This window comes from Aethalodelphis obliquidens, unplaced genomic scaffold, assembly GCF_003676395.1.
Source record: "Aethalodelphis obliquidens isolate GAN/ISIS:26980383/991018 unplaced genomic scaffold, ASM367639v1 scaffold12, whole genome shotgun sequence".
In the NCBI taxonomy this organism is placed as follows: domain Eukaryota; kingdom Metazoa; phylum Chordata; class Mammalia; order Artiodactyla; family Delphinidae; genus Aethalodelphis; species Aethalodelphis obliquidens.
In genome coordinates this window covers 12947811-12967922 of record NW_020837956.1, presented here as the reverse complement: position 1 = coordinate 12967922, position 20112 = coordinate 12947811, and the positions used below count along the sequence as shown (strand labels likewise).

Genomic DNA, 20112 nt, shown 5'->3' with positions numbered 1-20112 from the left:
TTCCTCTTTCCCTTTCAGTCCCTCCCCGCACCCGTCCCCATATTGTTAGTCATTAGCTCCTGATGATTTTTAACAACTAATATTCCTTGAATCTGTCTCTTCAATATGTATCATTGATTATATGGCTCCATCTCCATCGTCACTGTCCCAGTGTAGGTTGTCTTTTTTTCTCTAGATCAGCACCAGGTTTATATTACAAGCTTCATAATTTGGGAATCAGTGAATGAACAAATGAATCTGGACAACAGCTCTCTAACTAGGGGAAAAAAAAATCTCTTTAGATCTATCCTCCATCTGGTTACTAAAGATATCTAACTAAAATGCAAATCTTACTTTGATACTCTACAGTTTAAAAAAACTTTTAGATGGCTCCCAGGCCAGACACCAGCTGCCTCCCAGACCCATCCCCCAGCGTGCCTCACTCACACCTCACGCTGTTTCAGCATCCCCCTCCCACCCATAGGGACCACTCGATACCCCTTCCTTGCTGCATATACCCCTACTCTCCTCAAGGCTCATACTTTCTCCTTAGAAATGTTTCCCCCACTTCCTGGAAACAGTGGATTCTTTGCTGCTCTGGGGTTTTCGTAATGACATAATCCGTTTTAGAGTGTGCCCAGGCTCCCTTATCTTTCTCAACATTAAGTCTACCTCAGATGTTCTATCAGGACTTACTAGTTACAGATCCAAAGTAGGAAGCTAGAAGGGAGCTTCAGGCCGGGTCTCTTTGGCTTGGAGCTAGAAAACTAATCTATGATAAACAGAAAAGTGAAACCAAGTAGCAGCCAGTCTGCACATGCTATGAACAACTACTCCTTCCTTTCCCCGTCCACCCCTTGTCAGTCTTCTTCCACTCTTCTCTCTTCTTTACACTTGTTTTAAACATAGTGTATTAAAGCAATACCATGTGATAACTGGAATTCAGCAAACCTGGATGCAGGTCTCAATTCTGCTACCCACCATCTTTGCTCTCAAGTCAGCCATGAAAACCTTTGGTCCTCATAACCTAATCTGTAAAATCTCATTAGATGACGGATACATTAGTTGAACTCTGAGGTCCTGTTAGTTTCTAACAATGATTCGAAGACCACATGGAACTTCTAACCCAGATATTCTTAACCAGGGTCCATACCAGGGTCTAGGAAGATGATGAAAGAACTTCAAGGGATTCATGAGCCCCTGAAATTCTTTTTTTCTTTTTTAAGACTTTTTTGATGTGGACCATTTTTTTAAAGTCCTTATTGAATTTGTTACAATATTGCTTCTGTTTTATGTTTTGGTTTTTTGGCCAGGAGACATGTGGGATCTTAGCTCCCGACCAGGGATTGAACACACACCCCCTGCACTGGAAGGCAAAGTCTTAACCACTGGACTGCCAGGGAAGTCCCCAGCCCCTGAAATTCTGTGTCAAACTCTGTGTGAGTTGGTCACATCATCTTGGTCCACAGAGGGATTTTCTGGTCTTGTTTTCCCTTTTGAGGTAATGATAACTTATGGTTGCCCCATTATGTATTATTATACATAAAGATAGTCATATTTTTTTGGTTTTGTTTTGGTTTTTAATTGTTATATTGGAGTATAGTTGATTAACTGTTATATTAGTTTCAGGTGTACAGCAGAGTGATTCAGTTATACATATACATGTATCTGTTCTTTTTCAAATTCTTTTCCCATTTAGATTATTACAGAGTATTGAGCAGAGTACCCTGTGCTATACACTAGGTCCTTGTTGGTTACCTATTTTAAATAGATCAGTGTGTACATGTCAATCCCAAACTCCCAACCTATCACTCCCCCTCCCTCTTCCCCCCTGGTAACCACAAGTTCTTTCTCTAAATCTGTGAGTCTGTTTCTGTTTTGTAGATAAGTTCGTTTGTATCATTTTTTTTAGATTCCACATATAAGCGATATAATATGATATTTGTCTTTCTCTGTCTGACTTCACTTAGTATGATAATCTCCAGGTCCATCCATGTTGCTGCAAATGGCATTATTTCATTCTTTTTAATGGCTGAGTAATATTCCATTGTATATATGTACCACCTCTTCTTTATCCATTCATCTGTTGATGGACATTTAGGTTGCTTCCATGTCTTGGCTATTGTAAACAGCGCTGCAATGAACATTGGGGTGCATGTATCCTTTCGAACCATGTTTTTCTCTGGATATATGCCCAGGGGTGGGATTGCTAAATCATATGGTAACTCTATTTTTAATTTCTTAAGGAACCTCCATACTGTTCTCCATAGCGACTGTACTAAATTACATTCCCACCAACAGTGTAGAAGGGTTCCCTTTTCTCCACACCCTCTCCAGCATTTACTGTTTGTAGATTTTTTGATGATGGCCATTCTGACCAGTGTGAGGTGATACCTCCTTGTAGTTTTGATTTGCATTTCTCTAATAAATTAGCAATGTTGAGCATCTGTTCATGTGCCTCTTAGCCCTGTCTTCTTTGGAGAAATGTCTGTTTAGGTCTTCTGCCCATGTTTTGATTGGCTTGTTTGTATTTTTTATATTGAGCCACATGAGCTGTTTGTAAATTTTGGAGATTAATCCCTGGTCGGTTGCATCGTTTGCAAGATAGTCATCTTTTTTGAGACTAGCAATGGTGTATTTCCCTCTTTGTAATCTTCAGGGTGGTTTAAAAATAAATTTTATTTTTTTTAATTCATCACCATTAAATTCCCTAAAGGGAGCTAGAAGGCTAGCTAGAGGAAGAAGGTGGCACACCAGAAAGAGTAACTTCCCCAAGGTCCTACCCAGAGGAGCTACAGCAGCCAACACTCTGGGTTGGATGGCCAGAGTTTGTTTCTGCTTGATCAGATGAATGAAATTGTCTTCCAATACTCACCAGCCCTTGTGCAGTCAGGATTCCAGGCCTGGTCATCAGTCTGTGGAGTGTGGGAACAGGCAGACATGCTGGGGCCTCCCTGTAAGTGGAAAGCCAGAGCATGGTGTTGTGTTTGTTACCCTCAGCTCTGCAGTTCTGGGGGGTGGGGGAGACTAGCCCCTCCAGGTCCAAGTGTATCCCCCAAGTTTCTTCTCCCATGCTCCATCACCTGCTGAGATCAAGTACCTACTATGCACCAGGTACTATGCAGCCCTGGGGAGGCAATGTGAAGCAAAATAGGTACACCCAGGCAGCGTGGAGCACATACAGCCACATACATAAGCACAGGTCCTGTCCTCAAAGAAATAAGGTTACAGTTAAGAAAATACTTGAATGACACTAAAGGAGTAAAACTGGTGATATTGGATCTCATAGACTGTTATTTACCCTAGAGCTGTTTCTTATGTGACAGGTCCCTCCTAGACAGTGTCTACGAAAGTTCAATACAGCAACTCCAAGGAACTCTCCTGGTAGCAATGCTACCCTCCAAGGGGATGCATTACCGAATCCCACCTTATAAGACGGCCCCAAGAACAGCTTTATGGGACTCCAGAATACTCGCAAAGCTCCTCGTGTTCCCTCCTGGAAAATATCACTGCTACGAGATTGGCAAACATGAGCCAGCGCGGTGGAAATTTGGCAGGAAGAAAGCTCAGAAATTAGCACTTGGCCAGACATTGCATAATTCCTATGAACATTTCAGAGTAACAGCAAGTAAATTTGCCAGAAGGGGAGCTATTTGCTAGAACTCTGACTACCACCCTTTAAGAGCTTATGGCTTACCAACTCCCCTCCCCCACCCTAGGTCTGGACAGGGGCCTGGCTCTAGTTCATACCTGGTGCATAACAGTCCTTAGAGGTCACCCCTTTCTGAAAGGGATGAGAGGTAACTGTGGGCTTTGTGCCATGGGCCTGAGGCTAACTCACGCAAGTTCTCAGAGCAGACTTGCGTTCAGTTCAGCTAACATTTGTGGAACACCTAGTGATTGCTACATGCTCCCTGGGGCACTGGCCATAGAAACACTACCCGTGCCCTTGAGAGGCACACAGGGAGTGAAGAATCTAATGTAGTCAGGGCAGTGGTAGAGGTGATGCCCGTGGGACTAAGGGAGTGTGGAGGCGAGGGTAGGAAGAGGCCTTCTCGATATCACCCTGAGCTTCAAGAAGCTTCCTAGTGTCTGTGAGGGTCTAGCAACAAGGAGAGTAAGAGTACTAATAAGCATGGAATGTGGGTGTGAGGGTAGGCTGTTAAGTCAAAAGCTACAGAGACAGTTTGGCAGGATGGAGGCTAGGGTGAGGCAAGAGAGGTGCAGCACCTAGCGTGCAAAATTTAAGGCAGCACTCACTTTCAGGGTCATGCAGGCGCAGGGTCAGCACCTGAGAGCGAGTGTCTCCTTAAATTTTGCACCCTGGGTGCTAGATTGCCTCATCCTGGTCCCAGCTTTGTAGTTGAGTGTAGTCTTCATGGGCATTCTGGGCCATAGTAAGGAGCTAGGATTTTATCTTTAAATCATGTAAGACTTTGAAGGATTTTAAGTCAGGGGATTGACCTAGCAAGACTGGCATTTTACAAATACCACCCCAGCAAGTGTTTCTCTTAGCAGCTGGAGTCAGAAGCAGAGAAGGTGGATTGTGGGATGATCCCTAGTTGGGTTTTATCTGGAAGGAGGGGCAGGAGGAGAGGACAGGGTGTAAAGCAGGTCAGTAAGGGTGTTACTAACCAAGTGGCTCAGGTCACAGACAGTGGGCCCGGGGAAGGTAACAGAGGATGTTAGGGCCCTCGTGCACACCTGGAAGTCCAGGGGAACGTGGCGGCACTCAGGAGGAGACCAGGTCTAGCGGGAAGGCTAGGAGGCTACAGACAGTTGGGTGAATTTTACACTGGCGGCAAATCCCCAGATACCATCTTGATGAGAGTCTAGGATGGAAAAATTCCCCGCATGAAAATGCCTCACGTGGGCCCAACTGTGAAATGTTAAACTGTCTTCTCACCTGAAAACATCATGCAACAGTGTTTAGCATTTTATGCTTCCGATGGCATGTAATATGCAGAATAATGCCCTCCCCCACTGCAAGTCAAAACCAAAAAGTGTTCAGTGGGAAAAATTAAATAAGTACATAAAAACCAGCAGTAGAATAAAGCCGCAAAATTGAAGCATCGGCAGAGGAAAAGGAAAAAACTGCGGCAGAGACAAGCTTTGAGGTCGTGTGATCTACGAAAATTTATAGAAATGTTACCTTAAAAAAAAAATCCCAAGGTACTTAACTTGCCAACCACTGGAATGAAGTCAAAATTCCCACCCAGGGTGTTACTTTTAATTTTCATTCTCTTTATGTTGTTTCCTAAAATAATAACAGGCATTCTAGAGCTGATTTACCAAGATGGCTTAATTAGGTGTCAGATGAGTACCTGTGCCTACGAGCCCCATTACCGCTGGTTTCCTTATGCAAATTTGACTGACTGTTCTGAACCTGACTAAAGAAACAGACATAATTGGAGCAGCTGGGCTGGAAGCATAGCTGGGCCGTCCCCATAGAGACCAGACTCTTCCTCATGCCCCAGCATTCCTCGCCTCCCCCGGCCCCTTTTTTTTTGAGATGAAAGTACAGCACAGTTGAGCCTAAGTCTCCCTTAGATGGTCTCCACATCACTGCCTTTCACCTTTAAAGTGCACACAAGTCACCTGGGGGACTTGTTGATACGCAGATTCTGACTTGGTGTGGGGTGGAGCCTGTTTCTAACAGGCACCGACCGGGTGATGCCTGTGCTGATGGTCCTGGTCCGTGCTTTGAGCAGCTATTGAAAAGGCTCTAAAGAGCTCTGTGTAACCTCTAGTAACTTTTGTTGCTTTCCCCCCACTTTTGACACCTATTTCTGCCCATTTGCTCCTCTCCCCAACAACCCTGGGTCCTCCTGCTGCCCCTTAGCTACCTTTATTCCCCTTTCCGCTCCAACACTTCACGCTCTGACTCAGCCTCTCTTATCAAAAGCCATTCTTTACAGCTCATTCTGCAAAGAGCTGCTCTCAGCCAATGGCTTCCTTAGGTAAGACAAGCTGAAATTTTTATTTAAAAAAGAGAGAGAATTAACCAAATATCACAGTGTGCTCCCGAAGGGAACAACTTGCTTCACCGTGTTTGTCCCATGGGCCATTGGACCTATAGTCCTGGAATGTCACAGTTGGAAAGGACCTTATCTTTTCCAACCACCACCCACCAGTTGAGTATTTGAATCTCAGAACCATGGGCTTTGCCGACACTCAGGTGCCTTCTTGGCCAGGATGCTCACTGCCCATCCTGGGCCAGCACGTAGGAAAGGCCTTTCTGATATCGAGCTGAAATCCGTCTACCTAGAGCCGACCCCCACTTGGCTTAGTTCTGGGCCTCGGGTCCCTAAAGAGCGGGGTTATGACCTTAGAAGGCAGCTGTCATGTCGCCCCCCAAGTCATTTCTTCTTGAGGCAGAACATCCTCGGGTCATCCTGTGATGCCTGTGCTGCAGACAGTAACCAAGAGCTGCCAACACCTCATTACAGTCTTTCTGTGACTTCCATCGAACTTACTGCCAACCACATCCTTAAAGTCATTTTCATACAAGCTGTGGCTCAGCTACATCTCTCCCTAGTAGGTAATAATTGTAGTAACTAGACTTAACATTTATGAGAGTAAATGTAACATGACGGTTAAGAACAAAGGCTCTGGAACCAGACCGCCTGTGTGTGAAGCACTGTACGAAGAACCGTCACATCGCTGTGCTGGGTACTTTCCCTATATCAACTGTCCTTAATCTTCATGACAACTTAATGAGGGAGGGGCTATAGTGTCCCAATTTCACAAGTAAGGAAGTAGAACCTCAGAAGATTGTTTTGTACCTGGGGTTAGGGTTACAATCGAAACCTAGCTGGTGTCCTTTGGTTTGAGGTTTTGTTTTTTTTTTCAGACACAGGTGCAGGACCCTATCTGTTCCTGTTATCCATAAATTTCATCTTGTAACCAGTGCTTTACCCCCTGCTTTATACTTTCTTTCGAATTCCTGATTCTGTTATCCCAAGCGTATCTGCCTCCCAGCTTCATGCTGTCATAGTCTGAGGAGAATACCTTCTGTATCTTCATCTAGATTAGCCACAGATCAGAGGCCATTTGATAACTCCCTACAGAGCCTGCTCACTGAAGCCCAGATGCTTCATCTCCCCAAGCTCCGTGAGCCACCAGCCTTGTGACCCAGTCTGAGAAGCCTAGGGGGTGGCCAGGAATGGTTTGTATTTGAGTGCGTCTGTGTTTGGTTCCTGGGGAGCAGGCTTCCTCCTTCCTTTTCCGTCTCCATTCCAGAATTCTTCCCAGGACAGAGAACTGCTCCTAAATTCGTAGCGTGTGAAGTTGTTCTTGTGGGCAGCGCCAGATGCAAGGAGCAAATAGGACTCTGGGTCTGCAGCGCACACATTCCCAGAGAGGATACACGACCACATCCTGCACGTTAGTTAGTGAGATCGGGGAGGCCGGCCCCGCCTTTCCAGGCTGCCTGCCCTCCAGCTCCACTAGTACAAACACACAACTTCCGTGTCCAGACTAAACTAGAGGAGGCTGAGCAAGCGTGATGGGACCACCGTTTCTGTGTAGGAGGGCTTGGGGCGGCAGTCTCAGTATAAGGGTGTCCGGGGTATGCCTCGAAACTTAGATGGTGGTATGTTGGTTTGGGGTGATTTGTGAGAAGTGGCAGCACTGATGGAGATCAGAGGGGCTAAATTTCCCACATAAAGCCATTTCTTGACACTGCCACTGTGTCAACTGACCAGAAAGGCTGGACTGATTTCTCCCCTCTCTCCCTTACTGGTTCTGTTCTCTGACCCTAGGCCATTAACATAATTTGGCTATCTATGTTCAACTACTGTCTTTTTCATGGTGTCAGGATATCAGCTGACCTGTCCCTGCTGCTCTTCTTGGCTTCCTGTGAACCGTCACTGTGGGAGCCTTGTGACTCTCGGGGAAGAGTGGAGGCCAGGGGTCTCCAATGAGCCTCCATTGTCGCTGGAGTCTGCTCGAGCTGCTCTGAAGCAGCGTATGGGAAAATTCTTCTGCCCCAACGTGTTCCCCTTTTGAAATCATCAAGCAAACCCCGAACACTGGCAGAAGGGCTGCGCCTCTCACACGAGAGCAGTTAATAGCCATTGGCAGACCGAGTCCAGTGGATCCAGGGGGATTTGGGAAGCAGGTCTTGGTTCTCATAGATCAACATCCGGCCCCAGCAGTGCACTGCGCTTGGACAGTGGGTCCCCCCGGGGAGCCATGAAAACTAATGGGGGCAGGCAAGCGAGTCCTGGCCAGAGAAGTGGAAAGCACCTCTGACCTTAGTGAAGTGAGTCCTTGGTATGACCTTGAATGGCTGTTTAAAAGGGCTGATTTTGACACATCATCATCAGGAAAACACAGTAGTTAAGGGCACGGACTCAAACCCTGACTGCTTAGGTTTAAATCCTCACCAGCTCTGTGATTTTGGACAACTTATTCTACCTCTGTGGGCCTCATGTGCAGAGTGGAGAGTGGAGACGGTAACTGGACCTACCTCATTAGTTGTGACGATTAAATGAGATAATACGTGTAAAGTGCTTAGAACACTTCCTGGCATTTAGTTAAGAGCTTTGTAAGTATTAACTACTATTATGACCATCATCATTGCCACCATTTTTACTGGGCGTCTAATATGTACCAGACACTGAGCTAAGCATATACGTGCATTCGCTCATTGAACTACCCTTTGAAGTAGGTGTTATGCTTCAGTTAAGCCTCATTTGAAGAAACGGGCATTTGGAGAGATCAGGTAACCTGCACAAAGTTAAACGGGTAAGTCACTGGCAGAGTCAAGATTTGGAGCCAGTCTCCCCAACTCCAATGTCTATGCTGTTATTGTCCTCAGCTATTGTCCATAATACAGCTGTATTACTAAGTATTTCTTATGTGCTGGGTAGGAGCACTTTGCATGCCTTATCTCACTTAATTTCCATAATCCTATGAGTAGACACTCTTGTTATCCCCGTTTTATAGATGAGGAGGTCAAGATTCAGAGAAGCTCAATGACCTCCACAATTTTTTACAGCAAAGAAAGTCAGGATTTAAATCCAGGCCTGCCTGACTCTAAAATCCATTCTAATGTCTGTTGAGTTTAACTGCCCACCAGGTGAGCAGGATGCTCCTGAAGCTGATAACAGTAATTGGGGATGATGACTGCTGATATGTCCTGCAACCAGGGAACACAGTTTGCCTAATCAGCCGCATTTTCTGAGCTGTCATTGGGGCAATTTCCACTTTCTCTGATACTTCGTTTTCCTGCGGTTTCTTTGAGCTGTTGAATTGCTCAGATTAAGACAAGCTTCTGTACCCTTTCACGTGTTGATTTGTTGTCCATGCTGCAAGAATATGAAGAAATCATAAACCGTCCGGAAGAAGGCCCTGATGTATTATGCAAAGCCTTTGCCACATTGCTATAGGAGGAAACTCCCAGTCCGCATTTCTTGCCCAGACAACGCAGGTTATGTGACTGCAACATTCCAAATGTGCATTTCAGTATCAGGTCATGAGAAGGCAGCTTGTTTTGTGACAAGTAGTGGTATAGGCAGAAAATACTTACCAGCCTATAGATCAGAGATTCCTAACCAGGCACGCATCACTGGACTTCAGAGGTTCTGGAAACGTGTGTGTGTGTGTGTGTGTGTGTGTGTGTGTGTGTGCGCATTTTCTTGGAGAGAGAGCCCGTAACTTTTATAACATTCTCAAAGGAGTCCATGATTCAGAAAACACTTTAAAAACCATTGTTCTAGATTTAAAAATCACTAAGAGAGAAAGTTTCAAAAAATAAAAACAAAATTTTAAAAATCCTTTGTAATGAAAATGTCAATGCCCCCTGGAGGCAGGAATGCACTTTCCTTTAGTATTAATGACTTAAACTATAATGAATAATTGTTTTCTCTGTTCTCTGTATTTCTGGAGTGTTTGTGTGTGTGTGTGTGTGTGTGTGTGTGTGTGTGTGTGTAACAGAGTGAGCACTAACTATGTGCCAGGTGCTGGTCTAGAGATACGACCTCCTTCATAGCATTCTCTCAATTAAACATCACAGTATCTGTATTAGGTAGATACCAATATTAGCTCCATTTTATAAGTGGGGAAATTGAATCTTACAGAGGCATAGAAACTTACCAAGGTCAGTTAGCAAGTCTGTCGAAATCCTGAGACATCTTACATAGATTTGTAATCAACATGTAGGACAAATCATAGAAAATAGTTTTCAAATAACATACTTAATATTTTAAAAAACATTTCTTTTTTAAAATAAATAAATAATTATTTTTTTTATGGCTGCATTGGGTCTTCATTGCTGTGCATGGGCTTCCTCTAGTTGCAGTGAGCGGGGGCTACTCTTCTCTTCATTGCGGTGCGCAGGCTTCTCATTGCGGGGGCCTCTCGTTGCGGAGCACAGGCTCTAGGCACGTGGGCTTCAGTGGTTAGTTGTGGCACTTGGGCTTTGTTGCTTCTGTGGCATGTGGGATCTTCCCAGACCAGGGCTCGAACCCGTGTCCCCTGCATTGGCAGGCGGATTCTTAACCACTGTGCCACCAGGGAAGTCCCAGAAACATTTCTTTTTTTTTTTTTTTTTTATAATTTAATTTTTTTTTAATTAATTAATTTATTTATTTTTGTGGTACGCGGGCCTCTCACTGTTGTGGCCTCTCCCGTTGCGGAGCACACGCTCCGGACGCGCAGGCTCAGTGGCCATGACTCACGGGCCCAGCCGCTCCGCGGCACGTGGGATCTTCCCGGACCGGGGCACGAACCCGTGTCCCCTGCATCGGCAGGCGGACTCTCAACCACTGTGCCACCAGGGAAGCCCGAAACATTTCTTTTTTAAGGGAGAAAAAATTATTGGAGAAAATTTCTTCCCTCCACCAAACTTTTCTACAAAGTCTGTGCCAGATTTTCTTTTGCTTTCTTTTCTCTTTTCTCAAAATGATTTTTAATTGTAATTATAAACAGGAGTCACCGGTGCTGAGGACTGTCTGGAGGGACTCTGGTTTTCTTCCAATAACACTGTACTTGTGTTACTGGGTTGTGTGAAGATGAGCTAGAAAGGGGACCTGCCAGGAAAGAGGGGCTGAAAAATGAATAAACATGAAGATTCAGTGACTCTTGCAGCGACCATCTGTTCATCTTCTCAGAGAGTCAGGCCCTAGGGCCACCAGGTAGGGAAAAGAGCTATTTCAGATGATGCGAAATTAAAAGCATTGAATTAAAATTCACCCCGGGTGAATTTTCTCAGTCAGATACTGAGAAGAGTGTTCATGTCCAGATGATGTTACATAGAAAACCATGTCAGTAGTCAGTGTTTGATCAGGAGTTCATAAGGACTAATTTACCTTCTACTCTGTTTCTTAAGTCTTTTGCCCAAAAAATCAAGTCAGAGCTAGGAGCCCAGAGGACAAGTGTAATATAACTGTCTTGCCTTCACCCCAAATACGACAACAAGAGTCCATTCCTGTGACAGGTTTAATGCCTTGTGACAGGGATCTGGAATGTTAGAGAATCTTGTTTCCAATAATCAGGTCTACATCATCTTCTTGCAAGAATGAGGCAGCTGTAGTTGCCAGAGTGATATTCACGTGACCACTCTTGTCATTCACGGAGGACAGTAGTCCTACGCCTTGTCCAGTTAGCCAATCCTGACTTACTTTTCAAGGTTAGCCTCCTGTCACCACCTCTGGAAAACCTTTCCTGACCCTCCTGGCTGCATTAGGTAGGTGCTGCTGCTCCCTGCTCCATCGGAGCCCTTTGAATGCCATTCTCGTTGCATTTGTCCTACTCTCCTGTAAGTTTTTATGTTTTTGTCTGTCTCTTTCATCAGATTCTAAGTTCCCTGGGGTCAGTTTAATGCCTGGTGCATAAAAGATACTCAAAAATGGGTGAACTAGCAAATTTATATTTGTTTTTCCCCCATCCAAAAGTAATTGCAAGGATTAGTGTTCTTAAGGTAGAATCATCTAAAGGGACTTCTGTCAAAATTTGTCACCTCCTGTCTTGTCAAATCAAGTGCCAAGAGGTGAAAACATCCCAAGGCAGTATACTGGTTATCTATTGCTATGTGATAAGTTACTCCCATTTTATTATCTCTTACTGCTTCTGTGGTCAGGAATTTAGACAGGGCATATCTTGTCTCTGTGTATGATGTCTAGGGCCTCTGTTGGAAGGTTAGAGCAGGTGCTGGAATCATCAGAAGGCTCATTCACCTGCATGTCTGGCAGTTGATGTTGGCTATTGGCTGGGTGCTGTCAGCCAGAAAACCTCACGCATGGCCTTTCGATGTGACTTGAGCTTCCTTACAACATGGCGGCCGGAACCAAGAGCAAATGTCCTGAGGCAGAGAGGGCCAGGCCAAAGCCACTTTGTATTTATAACCTGGCCTCAGAAATCACATAGCATCACTTGTACCACATTCTATTGGTTGAGGCAGTTACAAAGGTCCATCCAGGCTTAAGGGAGGGAAAAAAGACTTCACCTCTCACTGAAGGAGTGTCACCATCACGTTGTAAGTAGAGCCTGTGGGATGAATATATCCTGGTGTGGCCATCTTTGAAAAATGCGGTATGCCACAAGCAGTCATGGGGAAAAGGTCGAGCGCCTGTAAGACTCCTTCATGTGAGATAAGAGATATGAATCAAAGCAGATGGATTTCATGAAGGCAGTGAGTTTTTCCTGTACTTCCGGAGGGCAGGTAATTATAACTCTGTCAGGAATGAGGAGCTAGAGGAAGATTTAAGGCCTTGTGACAGGCATCTGGAATGTTAGAGGCCTGTTTCCACTGCTCAGGTCTACGTCATCTTGCAAGAATGAGTCAGCTGTAGTTGCCAGGGTGACACTCATGTGAGCTCTCTTTGTTTAGGTCCTCTGTAGACTTGACCTTATTCCTGGCTCACTGACACTCCAACGTTACTCTCATCACAATTCTACGTTATTTCATTATCCATATGGATGATACCCTGACCTTTTAGCTTCTTGACGTCCTCTCCCAATGATCTCGTCCTCCAAGGTTTCCAGCTACTCACTCCTATGATCTTTGAGTCATACCCTTGACTTCGTCACTACCTCTTATTGCAGCCTTTTATGATCACTGTTTAAGATGTCTGTTTCAGCTTCAATAATTCTTCAATGCCACAAGAACCTATAGTCCCTTGATCCTACCACCCTGTCACTGTTCACCTCCTCCCCTACTAAGATCAAAAGTCCATCATTAGAATCACCCCTTTTCATATGCTCTCCCCTCCCTTGCCCTCTCCTTTTTCTTTGTATTCTCCTAACAAAGCCCAACCCTGACTAATCCTACCCCCCCAGACCCTCTACAGCTGCCACCATACAGCTACTGGTCTCATTCAAAATTCATGACAGTAACCTCAGGTGGGTCCTTAGTGGGGCCTGCAGTCAGACTTTCCCTGAAATGGGGAAGCAGAAGTACTGCCTCAGGCCACTCCCCCAGAGCTGTAACCCCACACCTTTGGGTCAGAGCCCACCATCTGCCAGGCATTGCTGCTCAGACCTAAACGCACACCCAGCCAACCTTATTCAGGACAATAAGAAATCCTCATCTGAAAACGGCTTCTCTCTGCTGACACGACAGCTTTCTGATGGCTTCAAAACCAAAGTCTGGTGATGTGACATCCTCTCTGAAGGCACCCTTTCCATTTCGGCTTCATTTTCTGTACACTCAGTGTTGCTGAGACAGCTATTTTGACGTCTCCTTCTATTCTTAGCACCAAAGCACAAACTCACACATAAACCGAAATTGAAAGAACTGCACATTCATTCTCCAAAGTCTTAGAAAAATCAAGAGTACTTGAGGGCTGGGGGTGGGAGGGGCTGTACCCAAGTCACTCCAGGGTGAGGTGGAGAGTGCCTGAGTAGGGGCCTGGAGGCTGTGACACTATGCAGATGTGTCACCTTGGGCAAGTCCCTTTAGTCATCTGGGTTCCAACCTCATCTGCAAAGCGGGGGTACTAGATGAGGTAATTCCTAAGGTCCTTTCTAGATCTTTCATTCTGACTTTGTCACAGGATGCTACAACATTCACAGTTGCCCTCTTTTTTTTCCCTCTACCTCATTCATTCATCAGGTTTTCAGTCAAGTAAAGGCTCTGTTTAATGCTCAGAGGGTCAAAAATCAGTAGGACACAATCCCTGCCCTCTAGGGGCTCATATTCCTTACAGATATAAAGCTTGATATAACCTTATAGCTATGCCTTAATGGGATGAATGTCTTGGGGAAAGTATGTTCACAGTGGGATGAACAAAGTAGAAAAGGGGATTAGTTCTAGCTGTGGAGGATACAGTCCCTCACAGAGGAAATAGCATTAGAGAATAAGCATTATTTATTTATTATTTATTTATTTATTTATTTATTTATTTATTTATTTATTTTTGGCTGTGTTGGGTCTTCGTTGATATGCGCAGGCTTTCTCTAGTTGCAGCGAGCGGGGACTACTCTTTGTTGCGGTGCTCGGGCTTCTCATTGCAGTGGCTTCTCTTGTTGTGGAGCATGGGCTCTAGGCGTGCGGGCCTCAGCAGTTGTGGCACGTGGGCTCTAGAGCGCAGGCTCAGTAGTTGTGGCTCTCGGGCTCTAGAGCACAGGCTCAGTAGTTGTGGCACGCAGGCTTAGTTGCTCTGCAGCATGTGGTATCTTCCTGGACCAGGGATCGAACCCGTGCCCCTGCATTGGCAGGCAGATTCCCATCCACTGCGCCACCAGGGAATCCCGAGAATAAGCATTCTTAAATGACCTGGTGGGCTTTGCCAGAGTTGGGTAGGGGAGCCCAGAAACGTCATTCCAGTTACAAGAAAGGGTCCAAAGACATAGTGAATCTGGGAGACAAATTCTAAGTTTCCCATTTGCCTGACCAGTAAGTGCATGAGGGAGTGTGTCAGGGCATGAGGCTGGAAAAGACAGACTGGAACCTTCTCTTTTTCTTCTCATTCAGCAAGAATTTCTTTTTACAATTTTCCCAAGTGTCTAAATTTTAAGTCAGGGCTTCTCTGCCGTTCTTGAAGTCTTACCCTCTCTAAGCTCTGCTTTGTGTTCTATATATATTTCCTGAAATTTAGCCCTTTTATTTATGCCATCCTCCTGAAAATGTTCAAACATATCATTTATCAAATATTTCCATGTAATGTATGGGGTGGCAAATAATAGCAGCTTTGTTTTACAGAGAGAAAAGCTAAAGTAAACATTGATTGCTCGATATCATAGATTGCTCAGTATCAGGTTAATAGACATGAAATATGCCCTGGGTCCTTCCTTCATGAAAATTCCATGACTTTCTTTAAAGTCAAGAAAAGTAAGTAATTGATTGACTGATCCGGGCAATCACATTGGGACTATTTTAAGGGTTCGATTTTGAGTCAAATATGGCTTTAAGAAAGAACTAAATATTGTGAGCACCATTTAAAGTTAGGGAAGAAAGCATAACATAAATACCACTGGGAATATGGGTTGGTAAGATTAAAATCTTCTTGAGCCCATGTTAACAGCTGCTTCTTTTTCCCAGTCTAATTGTTTCCTAAGGAAACACTGTTGTCTTTTTTAAAGTCAGTGTGGGAGATAGTTGGTCACCCAGACTTCACAGGACAGTAGCGCCCCGGTGGGTCACTACCATCCAGGATTTGGCCTTCGAGATCCAAAAAGTTCAGCCCTCCTCCAGAACTGCTTGGGGTTTAGAGGACCGACTGGACTCAGACAAGGTGTATGTTTACAAAGCAAGCTCTTTACATTGTGTCTCTAGCGCCATCTACTGGGAAACAAAAGTGCCTTTATTAGAATTACATTAGAATGTGTCAGAAACCCAGAGAAAAGGGGAGGAAGAAGTTCAGAAGATTCTAAGAAACAGAGAATTAAGTATATTATATTGAAGTGACTTGTATATAGATGTAACCACTAAAACAAAAACACAAACTTTCTAAATTATCAGGAACATACACACAGACCATATTGTAAAAGATTTTTTTTAAAGTGACTAGAATTCATAAACACAGAAAGCATACCATAAAATATAATGACAAAGTAAGAACAATTAGAATATACGTGTCATCTTAATGCCATAAAACGCCCCTATTAAACAGTCTCTCAGATTAAATCACAAAGCAAAACCCAACAGGATGCTGTGTACAAACCAAGTGACTCAGAAAGGTTGAAAATACAAGAATTCAAAAGCAAACCGAGCAAGTGAAAGCCAAAGTAGCAGGGGGTCTCAATCTGAACATCAGAAAAGGCTGACTTCATGACAGAAAGCATTCTGTTTTCTAAAGGATGCAATTCACAATGGATGCAATTCACACCGGAAGTTCACCAAAAAATGACTATATCTAAGACCATGAAGAAAACCTCGGGCAGTTTCACAAAATACAACACAGCCAATATTGACCTAGAAATGTTTTAACTGTCTCTTAATAATTCTTGGATCAAAAAGGAAGTCAACCCCCAAAACTAAGGATATTTAGAAAATAAATAATATAATTATTTATGTGGAAATATATACATAATATATAGGAATATATAGTAAGCAAATATTATATTACAGTTATCTATAATGGAAACTCCTACATGTGATACAGTTAAAGTAATACTCAGAAAATTTTAGCACTACTTATATTAATCAAAAATTGTGAAGTTAAATGAATTAGGCATCTAATGCAGATATTTGAAAAAGAATAATAAAATAAACCCAAGAGAACAAAAGAAAAATTAACAAAAATAAAAGAAATTATCATTTTGAAAAGAATCAGAAAAGGTAGTACTCATAAATCCAAGAGCTGCTTCATTGGAGGGAAAAAAACCCCCAATAAAATAGATATAGCATTAGCTAATCTATTCAGTCCACAGAATTAGATATGAGCATAGGCAAATAACCACAGACAGATGAAACTGAAAGTATCATAAATTATTTCTTTCCTCAACTCTTTGCAGATAAACATGAGAGTAATATAGATGAAATGGATAATTTTCTAGGAAAATATATAAATTTGTAATTGTGACCTCAAAAAGAAATTTTAAATAGATTATCATAGAAAAAATGAGAAAAGTATGAGTGCATAAGGAGTTGTCTAATGAAATACCTAGGAATAAATTTAGCAACAGCCTCCAAGATAAACTGAGTGAAAAGATCAAGGTGGAAACGGGCTGTGAGTTTGTGGATGTGCATGGACGTGCACTTAAATGCTTGGATATCCTTGTGGTATCTCTGGAAGGTGCATGAGAAACAAGTGACAATGGTTGCTTCTGTTGAAGGAAACTGCATCTGTAGGGAACAACGACGAGAGAAATTCTTTTCACTGTAGAGTACGACTTTGTAACTTTTACACTTGATATCTTTTAAATTGATTACATGTGTAAATGTTACCTACTCAAGAATTCTTTTTTGGAAAAGTAGAACCAAGACAAAGGAAATAGATGCTTTTAAAGGATGTTTCAAAAAGAATACCACTTAACCTTTCCTAAAGCTGACTCTGGTAAGAGGAGGATCCTCTTGGTTGAACAGTGGACACCAGACACTAGGATGGTCTTAGCCAGGCCTCCGTGTCTCCCTCAGGAGCTCTGGAACCCAGGCACCCTCGCGGCTCTGTGTGAACTCAAAGACCCCAGTCCTCCCGTGCCAAAAAGACTACATTTCTGAGCAGAAGTTCTGAGTTAAGAAAAGGATACCCTCTTTTCACCCAAAGACAGGACATTCATGTTTCTTAGTATTTAGGAACTCAAAGAAGCAGAACCAAATGCTTTAAATGGCTAAAAGTCAGTTCTCTTTTTCCTATTTAATTTTTTAATGGTAAGGTACAAGTTCCTCATTTTTCTTAGCCTCCTAAGATTCCAGCCCCACTTTGCATGCTATATCTCTCCTCTAAAAATAGCAGGAACCAAGTTCCTAAAACATTATCCATCTGACCGCGTGAAAGGAAAAATAACTCTCACCCTGAAAGAGTATGTTAAACACCTAATGTCTGTACTTACCTTCAAAATATATGATTCAGTTCTGGGACAATACAAAAACTTTTAAATGTACTAAACTGTATCATTGTGTAAGGCTCTGAAACAGAGTCCCTTTCCTCTTTTCCCCTCAAGAAAGACTGGCCAGATTGCCTGGCCTGCTGCAGAGGAACCTGGGATTCTTTGTATTTGGGGAAGATCCTAGGACCAGGGGCTTCTCACTCCTAAGTGGGTCATACTTTTAGGGGGTGGGATGGGATGCACCTCTGCTGTCATCTGTTCCTAGGGTTTTCTAGGTGAGCTGCTCAGAGCTTATACTGGCTTCACTCTGGCTTTTATATATATGTTTTTTATGTTGTATACAGTTGACCCTTGAACAGTGTGGAGATTGGGGCACTAACCCTCCATGCAGTTGAAAATTCACCCATAACTTTACAGTTGGCCCTCCAGATCTGCAGATTCAACCAATCAAGGACAGTGTAGGGACTTCCCTGGTGGTGCAGTGGGTAAGAATCCGCCTGCCAATGCAGGGGACACGGCTTCGATCCCTCTTCCAGGAAGATCCCACATGCCGCAGAGCAACTAAGCCCGTGCACCACAACTACCGAGCCTGCACGTCTAGAGCCCGTGAGCCACAACAAGAGAAGCCACCGCAATGAGAAGCCCGCGCACTGCAACGAAGAGTAGCTCCCGCTCTCCACACTAGACAAAAGCCCATGTGCAGCAATGCAGCCAAAAAAAATAAAATTAAGAATTAAAAAAAAAAAAGGACAGTATAGTACTGTAGTATGTATTACTGAAAAAAATCCATGTATAAGTGGACCCATGCATTTCAAAACCATGTTGTTCAAGGGTCAACGGTATATGTATATTTATTTTATGTGTGTGTGTGTGTGCACACTTGTGTTTATTGAGCTTCCCTCTGAAATAACAAATTCTGCAGGAATGGGGTAGGGGGTGAAAGTCAGTGATTTAGTCCAGCTTATTTGTTGTACTGATGAAAAACCCCAGGCTCAGAGAAGTGATTTCATCTAACTTTACTTAATCTCTTTCCTCATCTGAGGCATTCTACCCTACAACTGCTACTACTACTGCTGCTGCTGCTACTATTACAGTACACACACACACACACACACACACTACCACCTTGTACTTAAGCTGTTTCCTCCACATCGATTATTCTTCAACCTTCTTCACCCATTCAACCTACTATGACCTCACCTCAAGTCTCAGCTCAACTAATAAACTTTTATCCATGAAATCTCCCCAGTCCGCCACATCTAAGCCAACCCAGTCATACTGCCTGTCTTCTTTCTTACAGCTGTGCCTCTGGGAGCACTCTTCACACTCTGTGGTTATGAGCGGCTTATGTGTCCTCTCCCTCCTTCAGACTGCAAGCGGCTTAAAAAGGCAGGTCATGTCTCATCTATGTATCAGCTCTGCCCAGTACAGTGCCTGGCATACAGTAGGTGTTTAATGTGTTGATCGATCAGAAGAGTGACTGTGAGTAGGCTCCTAGTCCATTCCTCTGGCTCTGTCATATTCCAGGAACATGCCTATGAGGAGGAATTCTTCCGCACATTCCCTGGGCTTTCTTAACTGAGCTAAATTCAAAATATTTGTGTACATTGTTTCAGATGGCTCAGCCTAGCATCTAGGGAAGAACAGATCTGAAAGTTGGGAAGACAATGAAAGGTGATAAAGCAAAATGGCACAATATTCAGAAGAATGTAAAACCCATGTTATAGCCTTTTGGCAAACATGTCTAGAGGACTGTCTGTTGAGAAGTTTGCTCTCTCCCTTGGACCTCCAGAGAAATTACTCACAAGATAACGCTGATTCCTCTTTTTCACCCTCAAAGCCCTGATTTTTTTTTTTTTTTTTTTTTGGCTGCACCACGTGGCTTGCAGGATTTTAGTTCCCCAACCAGAGGTCAAAACCCGGGCCCTTGGCAATGAGAGTGCGGAGCCCTAACCGGTGGACCACCAGGGAACTTCCTCAAAGCCCTGATTTCTTGTTCAGTGGTTTTAGTAGAGCAGAAGATGTGGCAAATTATTTTCACATATTTTATCAACTCTAAGATGCCATCAGTTGTAAAGTTCACCATTATTTTACATTCCATGAAGGAAAAAAAACACCTCTGCCAGTTAAAGCATGACATGACATGATTTCAGAGATTTTAAAATATGAAAATGAGGGAATTCCCTGGCAGTCCAG

At 43.7% G+C, this 20112-nt stretch overlaps 1 protein-coding gene across 1 annotated transcript in view; it reads left to right on the top strand.

Annotated features, from left to right (window-relative positions):
* Positions 1–20112, top strand: part of GALM (galactose mutarotase) — a 46211-nt gene extending 26099 nt beyond the window's left edge. The window contains exon 5 of the mRNA XM_027113343.1: positions 19217–20112. Coding sequence (XP_026969144.1) covers positions 19217–19380 — 164 coding nt within the window. The 3' untranslated portion in view covers positions 19381–20112. The remainder of the gene's footprint in view (positions 1–19216) is intronic.